This window comes from Diplotaxodon limnothrissa, linkage group LG15 (genome assembly GCF_057381915.1).
Source record: "Diplotaxodon limnothrissa isolate DT_005_m linkage group LG15, D_limnothrissa_male_GT1.1, whole genome shotgun sequence".
Classification (NCBI taxonomy): Eukaryota; Metazoa; Chordata; class Actinopteri; order Cichliformes; family Cichlidae; genus Diplotaxodon; species Diplotaxodon limnothrissa.
This window is the reverse complement of record NC_140610.1, coordinates 32,623,074-32,643,805: the sequence shown is the minus strand read 5'-3', so window position 1 is coordinate 32,643,805 and position 20,732 is coordinate 32,623,074. Positions and strand designations below refer to the sequence as shown.

Here is a 20,732-nt window from a genome sequence, read left to right as displayed (position 1 = left end):
AGCAGAGTTCCTGGTTCAGACGTGAACCTGGTGAAAAGGAGTAGACTATATCTCATCAATGCATGAATTATGCACAGAGCTGACACACACAGCAACAAGGACACCATTTCAGGAAAGAGATGTTGGTGTTGGTGAATTTGACCATGATGTAGGACTTGGTATATCAGAAAACGTTACTGAGAAAATGATGCATACTTTTATCTAAATGGGCCACATATGAGGAGTATATAGAGCTGGGCGATATGAGATTTTTTCATATCACGATATGTTTTTTTCATTTCAGGCGATAACGATATCTATCACGATATAAGCCAAATAACTATATTTGTAAGATTTAAATGTGCCGTTGCTCACAAGTAAAATGTGAAATAATCAGCAGCTTGTTTTTATTTAAATATTTATTTCCCATAATAAGTTCAACAGGGTAGATGTACTTAAGGAACATGAGACTTTTTCAGATAAATAAAGGCAAATATTGCAAACTACACAAAAGGCAGCCGCTAAAGCGTTTAAGTTTCAAAATAGAACAAACGAAACAGACTAAATTGTCAATTCCACTTAGAAACAAAATATTAATTCTAAAAATAAATCTTAGTTTGTTTTACAGAAGAACAGACAAAACTGACTAACTTTTGTCAATATCAAATAAACTGAGAACTAAAAGGAAATTCTCAATCTCTCCTTGTTGTATAGCTTAGCTTTTCAAACAGTTTTAACAGTTACTTTAGTCTGACAAAAGCCGAATGACGAATTAGCGCTTCCAGTCAGAGACTGAGGCTACGTCCACACGTACACGGGTATTTTTGAAAACGGAGATTTTCCGTTTTCGTTTTAAAAAATAATCCCGTCCACACATAAAGGCAGAAATGAAGGAAAACGCTGCTATGAACATGCCAAAGCAGCAGGTGGCGCTAGATTCCTAACCGTGCAGAAATGTTGGCCAATCAGAAGTCTAGAAGCCTCGGTGGGAAAAAGTAAACAAAGCTGGGGCATAGAAGCAGAACCGAGTCGTATGTGTGGAGGGACAGTAACTGTGTGTATATGTAAGCATTTAAACACTGCAGAGAGTAGAATTAACAGTATTGTAGAAATTCATTTCACCGAAACAATAACGTGGCGCAGTGTGACGCATGCACCAGTTTATTGTATTTCCAGACTTGCTTTCGGCACAATTTACAGTGCACGCTACTCTGTTTTTTGTCAGACTTGAAATAGCCGAAATACCGTCACACTACGGAACTTCTTTGGCTCTTCCGTTCGACAATCTCTCCGGCATTGGAACCATCATCTGTTTTCTCTTCGGTCACGCTCGGTTGATTTTTCTAGTCAGCACACTCATTTCCTCCATTACGCGCTGGCTCCATTACCCGCTGGCTGCTTCGCAAACAAACACACGTGCGGCTTGGCACTTGTGCTGTACGTAACAAGTCACGCGACGTGACGCTGCGGCTGTGATTGGTTCGGCTCTGCGCTACTTAGTTTGGATTGGCTGACCTTTTTTTTTTTTTTTTTTTTTTTTTTTTTTTTAAGAGGACAAGAGCGGCGAGGTCTATCGCGATAGCTTAATTTCTCTATCGAGTAAAAGTTATATCGCGATACATATCGTTATCGTTCTATCGCCCAGCTCTAGGAGTATATGAGGAGTACTGGATGAATAAGCACTCAGTGGAGATGATGACAGGAAGTGGAGTCCCTGGGTGGAAAGAGAAGACACAGATGACGCATCGGAAGGAGGGTAATGAAGGCAGAGTTTGCAAACAGGCATCGTCACATAAACACATGGTTCCCATATGTGATGCCTTAAACATAAAGCGTTCGAAAGAGAAAGATGAATAAATGAATTAATAATACAGCTGCATTTTCAGTATCAAACGGTATCAGCAGCCACACACTCATGTGTGTGTGTAAGCTTCACAGAGATGACGTGTAATTACATTTCTAGGGAGGTGCGCGTCAGGTCACAGAGTAGGCTATGTGATACATTACTCCACATAAAGTTATCCTGAAAGGTGAATTGGTTATAGAGACCAAAACCATATTCAGTTATTTTATGAGGCTGTAAACAAGGTGCTTTATATTGTAAGGTAGACCCTACAATAACACATACAGAGAAAAACCCAACAATCATGTGACCCCCTATGAGCACTTTGGCGACAGTGGGAAGGAAAAACTCCCTTTAAGCAGAAAGAAACCTGCAGCAGAACCAGGCTAATGGAGGGGCAGCCATCTGCGGCGACCGGTGGGGGTGAGAGGTGGAAGACATTTTAACATGCAAGCTAGCCTCAAGTGGCAATTAGAGGGACTGCAGTCTTATATGTTGGGTCCCTGGTTTCTCACCTCTGTGGCAAAGAAGCTTGTTGGCTACATCCTGCCACTCTACCATCATGGGTCCAAAACTACGCTTTAAATTAAAACTCCACTTAAGACAGTTTACCAAGGTAAGAAATGTCTATTTCTTTATTACATTCAACAGTACAGTACACTGAAATTGCACATTTTCACCAGATATAGCAGCATTCTGACTGGCAAATGGACTAATTATTAGGCACAATCAAGACATTTAAATACAAATACACACGTTCAAATGTGTCATGGCCATTTTCTGACCACACACAGATTCCACTTAGCTGTTAATGTACATGCCTGGTAAAACAAATTCTATACAGCTAAACACACTGTCTTCTACCTGCAACTCCAGTGGCAACAAAACATGTAAGGTCAGGCCAAGCCCAGATTATCTTCTCAAAATAACACAAAAGAAACAACAACAAAAAATCTTTTCTCTTGCACAACATGTGCCAATCAGTGCATTTCAGGAGTTATAAAGCCTTTTCGTGTATTTTTATGGTTTCCTTCAGACAACTTCTTCACTTAAGATAATGTCTTTAAAAGAAAAATTAATTAATTTAAAAAAACCTGAATGACACTGTCTCACCTTTGGAGGAATGGGTGATTGTGGGCTCAGTAAATGCAGCAGTGATGGCTTTTGAGCAGGTTTATCTAATGCTGCGGTTTTGGATGAGCTGGTCTCTGAAGTACGGCGAGGTTTATATGATATTACTTCTTGATTTCAGGTGATATTTTTGCCAAATGTAGGCTGATTTTAAGCACAAAAAAAGACAAAAAAAAAAAAAACAGAGAACTTTGGCACTAAAAAGTGAGGTGAAATCCCAGCTGTAAACTGCCTGAGCTGACCTAGAACTAGCTTAGACTCTGAAGCTGCTGCAGGTGGAGATCAGTGTCTTCACCTGTAATGTGCAGCCACTTGTCAAAAACAAATGTACCTTTTTTTGGTCTCTTATCTTATTATTTTTGACAAAACAAAACTTTTTGCATTTCACTTGTTATTTCCTGAATGGTCGAGACTCACAGCACAGGTGTCGGAACTCCAGGCCTTGAGGGCTGCTGTCCTGTTTGTTTTCCAACTAACCTGCCCTTGTGCCTTCTTGGATGATCTGATATCGTGTCGGTGTTGTTCCCACATCATCATAATAAATGTTGTTCCAGGTTCAACATTGCAAGTGAGCAATCACATTGTTGTGACGTCATACTTTTGCAAGCCAAGCCATTCATTCATTTATGAAATTCGAATGTTGCAAGGACAATATGTATAGTGCTTACCGTTTATTAAAGAACAGTATCCTGAAATGCAACAAATTCAAATTGCTGGATTGGCGGACAGAGGCGGTTTCTCGCAAGTTAAGTAGATTTTTTTAAGGCGTTTTTTTCCAAAGTTGCAAAAGTATGACATCACACCAATGTGATTGGTCACTTGCAATGTTGAACCTGGAACAACATTTATTATGATGATGTGGGAACAACACCAACACGAGGATATCAGATCGTGCGTAGCTTCTTATTGGCAAAGCACACCTGATCCAGGTAATCAGCAGCAGGTAGGGCAGGGATACCTCAAAAACAAGCAAGATACTGGCCCTCGAGGACTGAAGTTTGACACCCCTGCTCTACAGGCTCAAATGCCAAATGGACTTCCAGTGTGTTTCAAAAGATGTGCTCAAGATTCAAATTTGGCAGATACAGCAGATATAGATTTGAATATAAAGATATATATATTGTATATAAAGATGAACACAGAACCTAAAGATTCCCATTACCTGTTGTATAGGTCAAATTGTAGGGTTTGGTATGGTAGTCCAGTTGCCATCGACCTGTTGGAAGCCTCACAACTTTCTGAGAACCTTCATACACTCCCTGACCATTTAAAGTCAGACTGACATTAACACTGCATTGAACCACTGTGGGGGTTTGAGGCTGATACTGCAAACACATCCAGTTGATCCAACCCAACATTTGCCAACAATAGAACATCATATCCCAACACACTGGACAGACTGAGCAGGTAGACTGCACGCACACCGGTAGGTCATTCTTGACTATCAGCAACAGAATCGTGCTTATTTAAAATGTTTGTTCTGGGTTGTTGGGTACAGGGTCTCAGTCGAGCCTGTTATATTCCACCAACTACTACTACTGATACTTGAACTATCAAGTATCAGAAGCTGATATTGAATCTACTGAGTCTTGTAAAATTTTTAATCTTTGGACCACAAATTTGTCATCAAATATTTTGAGCGTATCCTAAAGTGCAAACAAATAAAACAATTTTACAGTGGCTACAGTTGTAGCCACAGCTGCCCTGGGGCAGACTGACAGAAGCGAGGCTGCCATATTGCGCCATCGGCCCCTCTGGCCAATACCAGTAGGTGGCAGGTGAAGTGTCTTGCCCAAGGACACAACGACCAGGACAGAGAGCCCGGGGATCGAACCGGTGACCTTCCGGTTACAGATGCACTTCCCAACCTCCTGTTCTACGGTCGCCATCATATAGACAGCACGTCAAATGACAGGTCCTGAGCTTAGATCACCCAATAATCCCTGAACTCTACCCAGTTTAGTTAAAAGCCCCCCAGGTATTTATTATTTGCTTTTAGATGAAATTTCTTTCTTTTCTAATGTAAAAGCAAACAGATGGAATGAATTGTGGGCTCACTGTTGGTCAATCTTTGATTTGATCCTTACATCAAGTCTCTTTTTCTTGTTTTTTGTTTTTAAGTGGTTTGAGTCTTAGGAATGACAAAGAAGCCCATTAAGTAGCATTGTGTTTAATACTAGACTACATTAACCAGAAAAACTACCACAACAATCCTTAAGTGTATGCATATGCACAAAGCAAGCTGCTGTGAAGCCAGCAATGATTCTAAAGGTATGTCTACTAACTGTTGCCACAAGAGGTCATCCTGAATGGCTATTTATGTTTACTTAAGCCACGGGCATCCAACTCCAGGCCTTGAGGGCAGGTGTCCTGCAGGTTTTAGATATCAGCCTGGGCCAACACACCCGAATCAAATGATTAGTTTATTACCAGCCAGGCCTCTGGATATCTTCAAGACATGCTGAGGAGGTAATTTAGCCATTTAAATCTACTGTGTTGGATCAAGGACACATCTAAAACCTGCCGGACACCAGCCGAGTTGGACACCCCTGACTTAAGCCATGGTGCACAAATGACCTTTTTGCCTTTCAAAAGGATCACCTCACTCTGAATTTCCTGCCCAACATGCGTAACTTCTAACCACTAAATGCAAATGCCATTCTGTCTGTTCATGACTGACTGTTGCTACTTCTTGTGGAAACTAAAGCTCAACCAAATCTTTGTTGATGAAGAATCCTCACATTCACATATGATGTTTTAAAAATAAAACTTATAAAGTACAGTTTCAGTACTAACAGTCAGGTCTTATATTGGAAATTTTGCGATTTCTCACCTGACAACCTTTAAATCTCTGGCATGTTGGACTCACCGTGTACCTCCCGGATTGGATCTTCAGTCTGGCTACTGTAGCAATAACCCATTCCACCTCAGCCCCCTTATATTTTTAATGCAGTGCTAACCTCAGTCTTATAGCCTGCTAAGAGAAGTAAACCATGAGAAAACCCTAGTGAGATAAGATGCATTTTAACAGTGTTTCAGAGAGGAGTTATGCCTTATACCACAGAGCGATGCTCTCCACATATATACACAGCGCTCGGCTGTATGCGCCTCTTTGTGTTGCCTGGCAGCTGAGGAAGAAACTTGAAATATTTGGGCATCAGATCGAGGCAGGCGTCGCGGAACTTCTTGATCCGCCAGTAGTAAATAAGAGGGTTGAGGGCTGACTTGAGGTAGCACAACCACAAGACCCATGTGCTGATTTGAAAAAAGCTGTCTTTGCGGTAGAACCTGTCACTGAAGGTAGTTACCAAGCTGAAGGCAGTGAAGGGTGCCCAGCACGCTGTAAACACGGAGAAGAGGATGAGGATGGTGGTGAAGGCACGGGTCTTGAAGCTCATGTCTATGTTCATCTTGAAGGGCTTCTGAAGGCTGAGGAGGCCCAGTTTGCTGGCCTGGCTCAGACAGACGCTGTCTGTGTGGCTACGGATGCGAATGGCATTGTGGCGGATGGTGTTGAGGATGCCCATGAATGTGTATAGCATGACTGTGAAAGGCAAGAAGAAAAAAACTAGTGTTAATATCAACACATAGGCGTGGTAACCAGGATCACTGCTGTAGCCAAATATACACTGAGGAGCTCTGGGTGGGATCTGTAAGGGAGGTGAGCCAACAGCTAGAGGGAAAGTGAAAATGAACGAGAGTCCCCATGTGACCACTATGAGCAGCTTGGCTCTCTGTGGGCTCAGCTTATCTTGCTTCTGGACAATAATAAGAAAACGATCAATGCTTATTATAAGCAGTACAGCTGCTCCTTCCATAACAAAAAACCAAAAGAGCATGGCGGAAACGCGACAGAAAACATCTCCAAAAATCCAGTTGGTGGTCACCACAGTAACCAGAGCAAAGGGCATGTTCAAGATGGCCAGCATCATGTCCGCAAATGCCAGACTAGCCAGCAGAATGTTGATGGCTGAACGCATGGCAGATCTCTGGTACACCATCAGGCACACCACTATGTTTCCTGACAGCGCCACTAAAAGGATGGCTGCCATGACAAAGCAGAAGAAGATCTGCAGAGGTAGGCCAATGCCTTGCTGGATTTCCAGAGCATTTGCTGTTGGGGTGACCGGCTCCGAGGGAGACCCGGAGCCCAGGGAAATGTTTGCCACAGAGAGGTCTTCCATTGGTAGCCTCTCAGAAAGGTTCAGCAACCTCGTAACGACGCAGCAGAAACGGCTGTTAATGTCCCCTGTATCCAGGAGGGGAACAGTAGTGGAGAGAACCATGCTTCTCCAGGGTGAGCAGGCATCATTGCAGGAGAGTTCACATAAAATCTGATGGCAGACATGCGGATATCATCTCCCCAAGGCCACACAGCACCATCTTCATGGTAGCAAGACCCTAAGACAAAAATAAAAATATGTTAGAATTCCATTATGTATTATTGTAGGGTCTACCTTACAATCAGTTTGTGTAGAGCAGATTTCCGTGTTTAAGGATAACAATTTGAGTTGTCACTACCAGACTAAACACAACTTGACCGATGCAGAGGGTCAATGGTTTAGAGAACACCAATTTTCCTATTTGCATATTACACCATACAGCTACAGGATATAACTATTCTGTCTTAGCACGAGACGCCTATTCATTTTCTATTTAAAAACACACTTAACAACACTTCCGTCAATGTATGATGTGTCAGAAAGGACGCTGAAACAGAAACAAGGTTGCCATGTTTGGTACGATAATGATCCTTCACGACTGGAAAACTACAATCAACTGAGGCGTGGGGTGGACAAATGCATTGATTTCCAGCAACAAATAATTAAAAAGTTGAGCAGGACTCGTGGGTATAAGTGTGTATGAGTTACACACTTTTACAAGTTTAAGGAAGTGGACAAAATTTGGCTGTAAAAAATTAATGGCAAGTGCTCCCACATAGTTTGAACAAGCTGAAAAATCCAAAAGTATTTTGAAATAATATGAAAAATTTGAACAAAGCTCCAAGAACACAGAGTCCCGAAAGATTTCATGATACTGTAAATTGGGGTAATAAAATAGGATGTTTCTGCCAAAAGATTGGTGCCTGAATAAAATATGACTCATTTCAGTTTTTTTAAGCAATCAAAAACACAGAGCCTTACTGTTTTAGAACAACAGACCAACACCATGACGGAAATCTTTACAAAACAGAGGATGAATTTCTCACAAAGACCTTTTTACAAAACTGAAACTAAAATGTCAAAGTTTACTAGACAAAAATAAAATTCAATGAGCAACTGTTTTCTTTTTCATCATTTTATTAAGTGTGTCTGATTGTATCTTGCCCCCAACCATATACCTATTAAACTAATTACATCTTTGAAATAAATAGCATAAAGTTTATTTTTCAGTATACAGAATTAAGCCACATTTAAAAGTGGAATACAGAAAGACAAATCTGTCTCCAAACAGAAACACATTGTCTGGTGTGTTTGGCTAAGCTGTGATAAGAAATCCTATTCGAATTTTTTTTTTTACCCCTGAGAGTGACAGAAAGCTAGTGCTCAACCGGACACAAGGCAAATACTGCAATAAAAACCCTTATCACTAGTATAAACACTGGAGGCATTGCAGGCAGGCCAGCTGGTATTATTACAATAGGCAGAAAATTTCAGATATAATAAATGGGCAGCACCAGAGAGTCCATTTGTTAATAGGATAACTTTCCACACAAATTAAGCTTTTTAGTATTTTAGTCCTGTGTGGGTGTAAAAAAATAAATAAATATCAAACCAGTGTAATTATGAGCAATTACTGTGACAACACTGCATTTAAGCCTGTTAGAGGGATCTGTACTTTAGCTGTGCTGCTGTGATACTAGGATATGCAGCCATTTGACAGATAGCGCCATCTCTTCAGCACACCGGAGGGGACAAAAACCTACAATGCAAAAATAAACGGCAGTGAAATCGGGCAGAGTTTGCTTTGTTCATATGCTGATGACAAGCTTATTGTCTACCACAATTTCCACAAGGAGAGCAAGGAGCAGCCGGTTTAGTCTTCTTGGCCCAGTTCCCACTTCATTAACTCTGCATTCAGTGAGGTAGCCTGCAGCATGTCGGCCTCAACAGGTAGGGTAGTGTTCGCTGCTTTTGGGTGCAATGACCTACAATGTTAAAAGAGCCACTCCAGTCTCCCAGCAGTCAAGTGATCCTGCATAGGAAATGAATGATCAGGTACTTGGTGTTCTGAACGACAGGGAAATGTTTAAATAACTGCAGAGGCCCTGCAATTATGTAATGAGAATATGCTTACAGCTTTTCACACATCTTGTAACCTTGAATCGCTCAGAGGGAAAAAGATTTGTTGGGAAGCTGCCCAGTGAGCTCACGATGGTGCTCGTGATGTTACTGGGAGGTGCCAGTTTTAACGCAATAATAGCTAGTTCAAATACCGTGTTTATTTCAAATATACTGTTAAACACTGGTGTGTCTGTGAGAGAAATACCAGTGTTTCCCCTCACATAGCATTATTTGGACAGGCTGCTGAGTTATACGATCACCCACCCGTGTATGTTTGAAGAGTTACTTAAAAATTCAAATCTAGAGATAATGCAACGTGTGCTGGATTAAGTAGAGGACAATCCCTTGCTATTATTTCAAAGTTCAGTTGCTGCTTGCCAGTTAGCTCCTGCCCTTCCCTGTGTCATGCTTCCCTCCTGCCTGTACTCTAACAGTTGGTAATCTCTGCAGTCTTATAAATGTTGCTCCGATGTCCTTGAAATGAAGCAGCTACAGAGAGGAGGGTAGACAGAAACCTGCGACCCAGGGCTCTCGTGTATAACCTTGTTTTTAGGTACCTTTGAACATTTCACACTGATTTTTTCCCAGTGATATCATGCCTTGATACAAATGACTCATGGCTTTAATTTCCCATACCATCTACCTTTGCTTATTTGTAACTAAGCATAGACTTTGCAGCAGATTGTACACAATGGTGTGAAACGGTTACAGGGAGCACTTTAAAGTAGTCGTATGAGATATTACTTTTAAAATAAAAACTACAGACTGTGGAGAGCAGGGACTCTAACTTAAAGAGCTCTTGCACAGTAGTGAAAGCACAAGTGGAAGGAATGTTACCACAGATCCATTTAGTACATTAGTTTTCCGAGGATCTAGCAGAGATGTTGTGATTCACAAGATATCAATGTTGTCAATAGTCAATGGTGCAATAGACCTCAATACTTGAAATGTGCAATTCACTTGTATTTTTATTCCTATTTATTCTATTTATCCCCTTCGTATATTTTATTTATATATGTCTCTGTATTTATTTATGTGTGTGTGTGTGTGTGTATATATAATATTCTGTAACTCTAACTTCTGTCGGTGCTGTGCTTTTGGAAACCGAATTTCCCAGAGGAACCCACCTGAGGGATTAATAAAGTTTTATCTTATCTTATCTTATCCGAGTGTCCTTATTGTCTGCATTCAAATGTTCTGGAAGAATAAAGATTTGGTTGGTTTTGCTCGTGTTTATTTAGCATTAGTTAGCAATGCTAATACCGATTTCTGGCGATCTAAAAAATGGGATGTTCTGATATATCGGTGAAAAAACCCATTTCCCTATGATTTACTATGTGTAGTTATTTTAATTACACATTTATGCACTGCCTGACTATACCTAGAGCAGCCGTTTATTGTTTCTGGTTTTCTTAAAAAAATGCATTTGGAACACCAGCAACAAGGCTGAATGGTGTTGAAGGTTGTTCCAATCTCTTCTTTACTTTTTAAAATGTTCATTTATCTGATATAAAAAAAGATGAGTTTCGTTCATCCATCCAGATTCAAGTCTAAGCAAAGATGCCCAGATTTACATCTACCCAGCTGCTTCTTCCATTCAGTTTATTCTGGGAGACTTTAACGCATTCCCAAGCCAGCCAAGAGATATAATCTCTCTAGTGTGTCTTGGATCTTCACCAGGTAGTCCTACTGGTGGGACATGAAACACCCTATATAGGTGGTGTCTGGGAGGTATCCTTGTCAAATGTTCAAACCACATCAACAGGCTCCTTTTGATGTAGATGAAGAGTAACAGCTCTACTTCAAGCTCTTTCCAAATAATCGCGCTCCTCACCTTATCTTTAAGGGTGAAGAAAGATTATCCACAACCTCAATCTTGTTGTCACTACACAGAGTTTGTGGGTCTATGATCTCAGATTTGGAGGTGCCAATTCGCTTTACACTCAGCAGCCCTACTGCAAGCTGGGGGTCAAGAAGTCAAATGAATCCTATGCCAATACAGTTTCAGTTAGACGTTAGCATCCACTTATTTTATTGAGCCGTTCTTTTCCCAGGGTGGAATCATTGTGCATACATCTTTAATGACTTATTAAAGAAAACAAAAAGAAAATTCACATTTGTTTTGGATTTTCTTTCATCCACACAGCGCTAAAAGTATAAATATACGATATAAGATTTGGTTGAATGTCCCTTTGGATGTTACAAATTGACTGGACACTTCTGGTAGCCATAAAGAAAAGTCTGACATAATTCTGGATGGATATTTGACCACTTTTCTTGGCAGAATATTAAGCGTTAAATTTAATTGATTGGCATGGGGTTTTTAAAACTATTCCACAGATTTTTAACAGGTCTGGGGTTGGATTGTTAGGAAAGCTATTCCAAAGGTTTTATCAATTCCAACACCAGTTTTGATGTGTACATGGGATGATGTTCCTATTAAGAATTATTAACTTGTATAAATTCACAATTCTCCTTAGAACTTCACTAAGTTTACTTGATTTTCCCATTATTCTGAGTGTGGGTCACTGCAATGAATGCTGTCACAGAGAAATTACGAAAGAGTAGTCAATCATGATCGCTAATCAACAACAGACCGTGTCAAGTTAAAACATACTGCACCATCTATTAAAAGATTATGTTTGACACTGTATGTATACTTTTTAACCTGTGAGGATTACATGAAATCCCCCCAAAAATACATGATGAGTGAATGTAAACTTCTGACCACAACTGAAGTCAGTAATATTCAATTCAATTCAATTTTATTTTATTTATACAGCGCCAAATCACAACAACAATAGCCTCAAGATGCAAGCACTTTGGCGACAGTGGGAAGGAAAAACTCCCTTTTAACAGGAAGAAACTTCCAGCAGAACCGGGGTGGCCATCTGCCATAACTGGAGACCATAATACTGGCCTAACAATAATAGGTTTTACCTGCCTCTTGTCAACTGATTGAGTTAATCCTTTCTCTTCCAGACATTTTGAAAAATAGCAGCCGCAGAAAACGTAGCAAAATATAGACATGGAAGAAATGAACACCACTGAACAGCCTATCACAACCGCTGCAGACCGCATCATCCATCATGTAGTTACATTTTGGGGGCAGTGCATGTTAGGCTACAGCATCAGTTACAGCAAAGGGGTTCAGAAGGGTTTGTGGCTACGCTGTACCTATAACCTAGTTTTAACAAAGTATAATTTCACTGTCAGACTGAGTGGAAGAAGTGCAACTGTAAATGACACCAGTATACTGTTGCGTTATATTTGCCTCACAAGTCAGATGTTGCAGCAAGTTTAACAGTTTTACTGCTTTTTCGTGCATTACAGCCAGATTATCAAGTCAGGGTTGGTGAGGGTTGCTCCAACTTTACTAACTGGTTCAACCACTTTATGCTTAACCATACAACCCTCACACCAAGCTGAAATTACACTGAATATTAGAGGTGGGAATCACGATACATCCCACGATACGATATTATCACAATACTTAACGCACGATACGATATTATTGCGATTTTTTAAAAATATTTTGCGATATTCAGATTCTGTACATAAAGGTAAACTTTATCAATATTCATTTTATCTAATATCAAAGTCTCGCACTCAGTCTTTCTCTCATTTCAGTCAGTTTTATTGTTGACAAACTGAACGGTTTGTATTACAGTCTAGTCCAACTTAACTGAATGCAACCATCTGGTACAATTATAGCTATTCTGAACTATGCAATTTATGAAAACTATGCAGCCCATTCAGCAACTGAAGAATTTGAAAGTTAATTAAAACAAAATATAATTTTACATTAAATAAAAAAGTTTTAAACTTAATTAAAATAAAACATGTCTTAAATTAAAATAAGTAAACTGTCATGTTTATTGCTACCAAAAAAAAAAGTTAAACACATTTGGACAGTGAAGGAATGTCAGGATTCTTGCTCAGAAAAAGGAGCTGCTCAACATGCTCTGAAGTCAGAGTTCCAGTCCACAAAAACGTTTTTTGTAACAAAATATCGATTTCTGCTGTCCCTGTATCGATACATTATTAGCAAACAAAATATCACGATACTACACAGTATCGATTTTTTCCACCACCCCTACTGAATACCTACTTTAATTTGTTTCACTGTTAGCCTTTTGTAAAATAAAATGTATTAATTTAAAAAAATATACTGTAAAATTAGATTGCTGTATGCATTTACTTGCTACATTTATTTTATAAACTCAGAAAAAGAATGTTTCAGTGAAGGCTGATGTTCCCTGGATGGCTTCCAGTCTCTTCCACGCACTGACTGGAGCTTATTGAACACTGGTACTGGATTGGTACTTGGCACCGGTAGATACCCCTCAAAGACAGATGAACAACGACCTTAATGGAATATTAGTGCCTAGTACAGACCAGGCCTTCCCTTCATCCACCCCAACTCACAGCTATTTACGCCAGGCCGAAGCAGCTCGCCGAACGCTGTTTCACAGAGCATGAAACCGCTTGTTTCGACAGGATTCGGTGATTTGGAGCCATCCACTCAAGCTCAGAGACCGAGAAAATAAACAGACACTTCACATTACTGTAAGCGACGAGAACAGTGGGTGTTCTGAACAAACGGCCTAATTCATGTTTTAACACAAAACATGAATGTCATTATTACACCGCCGCTGGTCGGATTTAAAGTATACTCGCTAATATTATTACCTGCTTCATTCTCCCATGCTAGAGCTCAGGAGCAGCTCAAGTACAGAAGCTCAGTCCGGAAAATGGAGCATCTCACCTCCAAAAATCTTCATGGTCGTCGGTGTAGAGAAAGACACATAACTGCTGATGTGCCCGAGAAAAACCCTGTTTTAGCTTTTTTTTTTTTTTTTTAAATATATATATATATATTGGCAACAGCGCGACGGCCGGTGATGCCACCACCTCCACAAATGAAGCCTCAGAAGAAAAAAAAAGTGAAATCTGTGTTTGGTCAGAACGGCTTTGTTTCCAGCAACAGCTGCTTATCCGCGGCGGGAAAACGGAAGGTTTCCTGCTCGAATCTTTGTTTTCCTTCGTCCATATGTGAGGTGTGAACGGCCCATCCTCCACTGACAAATGTACCAGTGTCACTGTATGTGAGCGTCTACTGTACGGAGCCCAGATTTTCCTCATACGGTTCTAAACTACTCTCACTGGCTGCTGCCTGCGGGAAGGCGCAGACACCCACTACTTCCTATATTGCCTTTCAAAATAAAGAACTAGTTGTGTTTTTTTAAATAGTGTTTTTGAGTGGATGTAAAGTTGATTTGGTTGTTTTCATGTGGTTTATGTTATAAACAGTACAAAAAGCTCTTAAATGCTGTTGCAGTTGTCCCACCTCAACCTTCCGCATGGTATAAACAGTTTGCTGCCTCGCGCTGAAAATCATCTGATGAGGATTTTTCAAAAACAAGTTTTTCTTGTAAAAGTCCCACTTTATTTGTAATTGCAAATTTTGTCACATATCTTTAAAAAAAATTAAATGTGTATGAATAGGGTTTTTTTTTAAAGATTGTGTTGAAAAATAAATAGCTAAGCTTTAACTCAAAAATAAATTTCATGGCGTATGGCTAAATTGTTGTTTCTGCATTTTTGATTTATAAATCAATTATCTGCATTATTTTGAAGATAAGGCTACACAGTTTCCGGTAAGGTTTGCGTTTCTTGATAACTGACATACACAGAATGTCATGGGCAAAAGTGGATATTCCTAAAAGATAGACTGTGCAAGTGGGGCGTGGCTTGTTTTAGCGGAAGTGCTTTTTGGGGCATGTGCGGATGCATGCAGTGGGTGGTAAAGATAACAAAGACAGTACATTAGCTCTAAAGTAATCACTGTGTTTTCAGGATATTGTGCAGTGTGGCTGGACAGTACAAGAAATTCAATTATTTGAAGATTTTTTTTTCCTTTTATTTGAAAAATTGTGCGTATATGCAGCAGATGGTATAAATGGCACAGGATTGTTTTCACTCATAAATATACTCCATGATGTGGCTCCATGAATTCTACATTAAAATGCATTAAAAACAGCCCCATCCATGGAACTTTGGACCCACGTGTTAGACAACACTCATCTCCTTTGTCAGCAAAACAACATTTCCGAGCATCACTGTCTTACCTGGAATGCTGAGTAATCCAGATCTGTGACAGTGGTGGATGGGGTGGATGGAGTCAAAAAAAAAGTCAACAGAACAAATGTCAGTGAGTTCATATGTAGTAATAAACAGCTACGTTTTAGACACGACACTGTCTGACATCTTTAAAAGAACATTTCAGCAAGTTAGAAACAGACTGCTGCTGTTTGTTGTCTTTTGTGTGTGGTTTGTACAGTGGAATTACTCTCATCATACAAGCCTGTATACAAGCACAGTATCAGCAAACAGGTCTTTAACTACTACAAGTGACAGTATTAGAGGAACTGCACTTTCATTCCAAGGTTATAGCTTTCATTATTGGATAATAACTCTGAAACAGGACAAACTAGAGCTACATTTGACTCCTTATGTGAACTCAAGTCAAAAGTTAAACAGTAGAATCTTAAAGTGGTCTAAAATAGAAATATGTATTTATTACCACAGATAGTGAATTGTATGCAGAGGTATAGAGGTGGAGTTAGCCATTAGCTTAAAACAATAATAACACTAAATTTGCACCGTTTTATCATGTGATCTGCATTGTTGAAAAATAAAACCTGACCTATGATCTTTTGTATTTTCATCTACTACTGACCTGCGTTTAGATATGCGATTTAGTTCAATGCCTCCACAGACTATATATAAAAGATGGAAGCTGAAGTCAAAAATAAATTCTGTATCTGATTAGCAAAATATGAGAAAAAAGACTTTTTAGCTCCCTTGACCTATTTCCTCATAAATTATGGTTTCTTTTTTACTAAGAACATCAGACTTTAGTTCATGTTTGACTCACATACAAATCCACCCCTCACTCAATATGTATTTGACAACATCAAGATGGTGTTTGCTAAAATATTCAAGGGTTCAAAACATGACTTTACTATCAACTGGCAACATCACAGTTGGCTACACCCGGTTTTGTTAACGAGGTCTGTTAAGGTTAACGTCTGTTTTCAATGACGCTCAGTATTGATGTTAAAAATGTCACAGAATTACTAATTTTCTATAAAAGTGACATGTGTTTTCTACCCAGGAGAGGAGTTCTATATACCTTAACAAGTTCAGCTGTGCACCAGAAGCAGGTAACTGTAAAACTGTAATCACATGAACTTCAATACTGACTGATGATGACACAAGGACAAAAAAAACAAAACATAAAACTGGATTAACAAAGAAAGCTGATAACCACACACAAAACAGCATTTATCCCTGAAGTTCTTGGTTTTGCCAAGGCTTTTGTCAGGCAAGCTTGGTTACGTCAAGCTGGGCTTTTGGTGCACCCCCCAGGTCACAGGAAGAGATGCTAATTAGAGAAGTTCCTCCTGCTAATTGTATCTTTGGATCAGGTTTCCTGACTGAGATGCCCAGGGGACTTATAGTTATGCAAGTTATGGGAATCCCAGCGCTAACTGTGCTAGCCTTTTCCATTTGCTTACTGTCTTTATGCTAAACTAGGCTAATCACATCCTGACTCTCATATAACTCAAATATGAGCCTGTCCATCTGAATGTCACTCTATGAAGAAAATCTAGTAAATATACTTTCCAAACTGAATGAGCTGAATGACTCCTTTTGATGTATCCACCTGCATAATGACATCACCCAGTTTTAGATTGTTTTATTTTCATCAGATAACTAACCAATAGGATTGCAAAGAAGATTAAATATCTACAATTATTCTCATGTTTATTGTAGGGGTGTTTTGTATCTCGCAGTATGTCCCATGAAATTTCCTATGATCTCATCTCCATGTCAGCAATATGTAATGTCCAAGCTTTCAATCAGCTCATTCTTGCAGTGACAAACACTGAAAAGCATAAATAAATTAAATACGCTGTCATTTTCCACAGAGATGTCAGAGACTCTAGTCCTACGAAGCCTTTATCTGCTTGGTCTTTTTAGTCTTGGGTGGTATGATCTCAACCTTGAAGGGGACAAAGAAATCTAAAAGAGCTTTTGTTTCTTTCAAGTCCAGAGAATACTCTTGTGCGATCTTTTCGGGACTCCACGTCTGAGGCTGATGCTGGTGGCTGCCCACAGCCTTCAGAGCTTCGGCAATGGTCAGTTTACCAATGGGAACATCTGTGAGCTCCACCAGGCCCAACGGAGATGCTGGGACACTGAACTTAAGAAGTCGTCGCTGTTCTCTCCCCGCCGTCACGTCCTTCGATACCTGAGGGAAGAACAAGCAGTGAAGAATAACTATTATGAATAACAAAAATCAACATTTAAAAACTTTTGGCCAGTGCACATGCAAATCCCACACAGGAAAGTCAGGTTTGAAGTTAGGAAATTAGCCAATCTGTCATTCACAAGTTCAAAAAGTCCCCTATCGCAACACAGCAAGGACGTCCACCTTACCTTTATGATAATTTGTGGCATAAAGGTAACCTAATTACATTTGCAATCATAAATGTAACAAATAATGCTAACAGATTTTTTAAATTATTAATCTAACAGATACTGAGTCCATCATTTATACTCTTAGATGCATGCATTAGTTAGATTTTATTTTACAGAGTCAGGAAAGAATATGTACTCTCTGATGCTATCTTAAATATGAAAAAAATGACTTCCAGTCTCAGCGTCAGCAATATTAAGCTTATTATTTTAACACTCTTATTGGAACTTTAACATAACTGGACAAAACTGGATTAGTGCATGCCTAACATGAATCTACATATTCAGTTGTTCCCTTTGAAATGTCTTGTCCTCTGGACCACATATGGATGAGATATGAACAGCTATGAACAGATAAAAGGTCAAATTCAAGTAATGTGGATGCACATGAATATTTGACTATTCTGATTAAGAAATAGAAGCACAGTCACAGCTGTCCTCCTGCCATCATCCAGCTATGGACAGCCATGGTGGTATAAATTGGTCTGGCAGAGCTACAGAGGATTCAACTCTTCTTTTTCAAATTAAAAATTAAAAACTGAGAATAAAACTGATTCATTACAACACAGCCAAGCCTAGAATCATGGGAGCTGCAGGTGATTTATCACTGGTGGCTCACTACCATCAACATGGTTTGTTTGATGAGTGTTGATTAGGTTTTTAAATTTCTGTCACCTGATTACAAAGACTTTGATGGATAATTCTAAAACAATTTTAAAAAAATTTTTTTTTTTTTACTTGTGAGCACAAAAGCTCGACCTATTGTTTACGAGGACCAGCCAATTAGAAGAAAACAGTCTTAAAGGGAGCAGCAGGAGATTAGGCAGCTTGTTTCCAGACAGCAGCTGAACAGAGCAAAGACTATTTTTGAACTGTGTTCATGCAAAGCAGAGTCCAAGCATGAAACATATGTAGCTGGCGATGATAATGATAGTTCCCTTTTAACAGCCAGTGTTAATCAATAATGTCTTTCTTTATTCTTCATAACATAGAATACATGAATGTCTCAACTTTGCAAAGATTCGACCTGTAAACGTCTGAATGACCCAAACTGAGAGCAAAAACACTGACAAACAATGAATGATTGAGCAGAGCTGATGTAACAGCATTCAAACACTCAGGCAGTGTCAGTCTGACCTCTGCTGCAGCCGGTGCTGGATCTCTGGACTCCACGTACACGGACCTGAGGTGGTCCAGCAGCGGCGCGTTATTCTGGTTCAACGAATCCACTTCTGAAAAACACAAACCGACGTGAGAATCGTCCCCGAGCTTTCTGAGGACACACGGATGAACGGTGAGCCTACCATGACCCCGGGTTAACTGTTACACAAGCCAGCTAGCACTCACTCACTTACCCTGCGGGCTGGAGGCTGTCGGTGGAAGCTTAACCGAGTGCCGGGGCGCCGCTCGCGGCTTGTCCTTGGAAAGTTCTCGGTGCACTCGGTTTTCCAAGTTGTAATTCCTGAACACACGCGTAACCCGTGCACCCATGTTTAACAAATTGTCAAAGCCCGCTATGAATAAAGTTGATTCAAACTGCCGACGGCGAGCGAGAAGGTTCTTTTTACAGGCGGAAATGTGAAAAGCGCAGAGGAAGCAGCAACGACACCGTGTGGTTGGATGAGTTTATTGTTCCCCGTGTCTTTTTTTCAATTGCCAAACGTAAGGATGCTGGATACAGGTCTTAGTTAACTCAATAAATTAAGAAATAAATAATTAGTCTCATAATTTAATTGAGTGTTTTTAATAAAACATATCTTTTTGTTTTGTTGTAAAAACCTGACTGCCAGTTTTAACAAGAAGAATCGTGATCTGAATGCACTGTTGTGTCAAACACACTTGCTTTGCCACGTGATAAACTCTTTATAGGCTCCTTTTAAGAGTTATTGTATTATTTAAAAAAAGAATTGTTCACATTACCATTTGTGCTGTTTAACAGTCAGTGTAAAACAGAAGAAAGGAGAGTGACAGAGAGAAGAAAGAAGAGAGAAAGAAAAATAAATAGGAGAAAATCTAAATACAAAGGACACAGCGTAAGTGTATGTGTATGTTTGTTTGTTACAAAACATACTTAACAATTAGGGTGAGAAGCCAACTATGTCTCCAAGGAGCCCTACTGAAGATGCAAGGCCATATTCAATTCAATTCAATTCAATTTTATTTATATAGCGCCAAATCACAACATAAGTCGCCTCAAGGCGCTTCATAGATACAGAGAAAAACCCAGCAATCATATGACCCCCTATGAGCAAGCACTTTGGCAACAGTGGGAAGGAAAAACTCCCTTTTAACAGGAAGAAACCTCCGGCAGAACCAGGCTCAGGGAGGAGCGGCCATCTGCTGCGACCAGTTGGGGTGTCCTAAACTTTGTTTTATCCAATAAGATAAACTTATCTCACTTTGTACTCATTAAAATTCAAAACAATAAACTCACTAGGACAGTGTTTATTGAGGTCGAGATCCAAGGGTGGTTTTCCATATGGCCATGAAAGAATCTTCTGTTTCCAGACACTTTTCTTTTCCACTATTTAATTCCCAAAACTATCCATCTTTATATACACAGCAGAGTAAACCCAAGAAAGGATCTAGGAGATTTAGTAAGAAAAAAGCTTCAGACAGCCTGAGCTTATGGTGTCATTGATCACTTTGTATAGATCAGTTATAACCCTAAAATGTCCAGCAGAGGGCAGCATTTAATACTCTATCACATTCTAAGTGGGGTTATATGGCTGGCCTCTTTTTGAGGTTCAAGCTCATCAGACATGTTTTTCAAACATGAACTGAACTGACCCGTCAGGCCTGGCACAGGGAGGCTTTATTTGTTATTGAAGTAAAGGAAATAAATAAGCATTTAAACAGGTCAACAGAAGCCGGTCTTCATGTAAGGCAAGATGCTGGGAACACATCTGGAGGTAATTATCTACTCAATCATAAAGAAACAGCTCACA

At 39.7% G+C, this 20,732-nt stretch overlaps 2 protein-coding genes across 2 annotated transcripts; both read right to left on the bottom strand.

Moving 5' to 3' along the window:
• Positions 1-5,061: 5,061 nt before the first annotated feature.
• gpr63 (G protein-coupled receptor 63) lies at positions 5,062-14,372 on the bottom strand. The gene is made up of 2 exons (XM_085373433.1): positions 13,930-14,372; positions 5,062-7,354 (listed from the first exon to the last, which is right to left on the bottom strand). The coding sequence occupies exon 2, from the start codon at positions 7,237-7,239 to the stop codon at positions 6,007-6,009; it is 1,233 nt and encodes a 410-aa protein (XP_085229559.1). The 5' UTR covers positions 7,240-7,354; positions 13,930-14,372; the 3' UTR covers positions 5,062-6,006.
• A 2,854-nt stretch (positions 14,373-17,226) lies between these two features.
• On the bottom strand, positions 17,227-19,278 carry ndufaf4 (NADH:ubiquinone oxidoreductase complex assembly factor 4). Its single transcript, XM_085373434.1, has 3 exons — positions 19,140-19,278; positions 18,922-19,016; positions 17,227-17,557 (listed from the first exon to the last, which is right to left on the bottom strand). The coding sequence occupies exons 1-3, from the start codon at positions 19,273-19,275 to the stop codon at positions 17,255-17,257; spliced, it is 534 nt and encodes a 177-aa protein (XP_085229560.1). The 5' UTR covers positions 19,276-19,278; the 3' UTR covers positions 17,227-17,254.
• Positions 19,279-20,732: the final 1,454 nt, after the last annotated feature.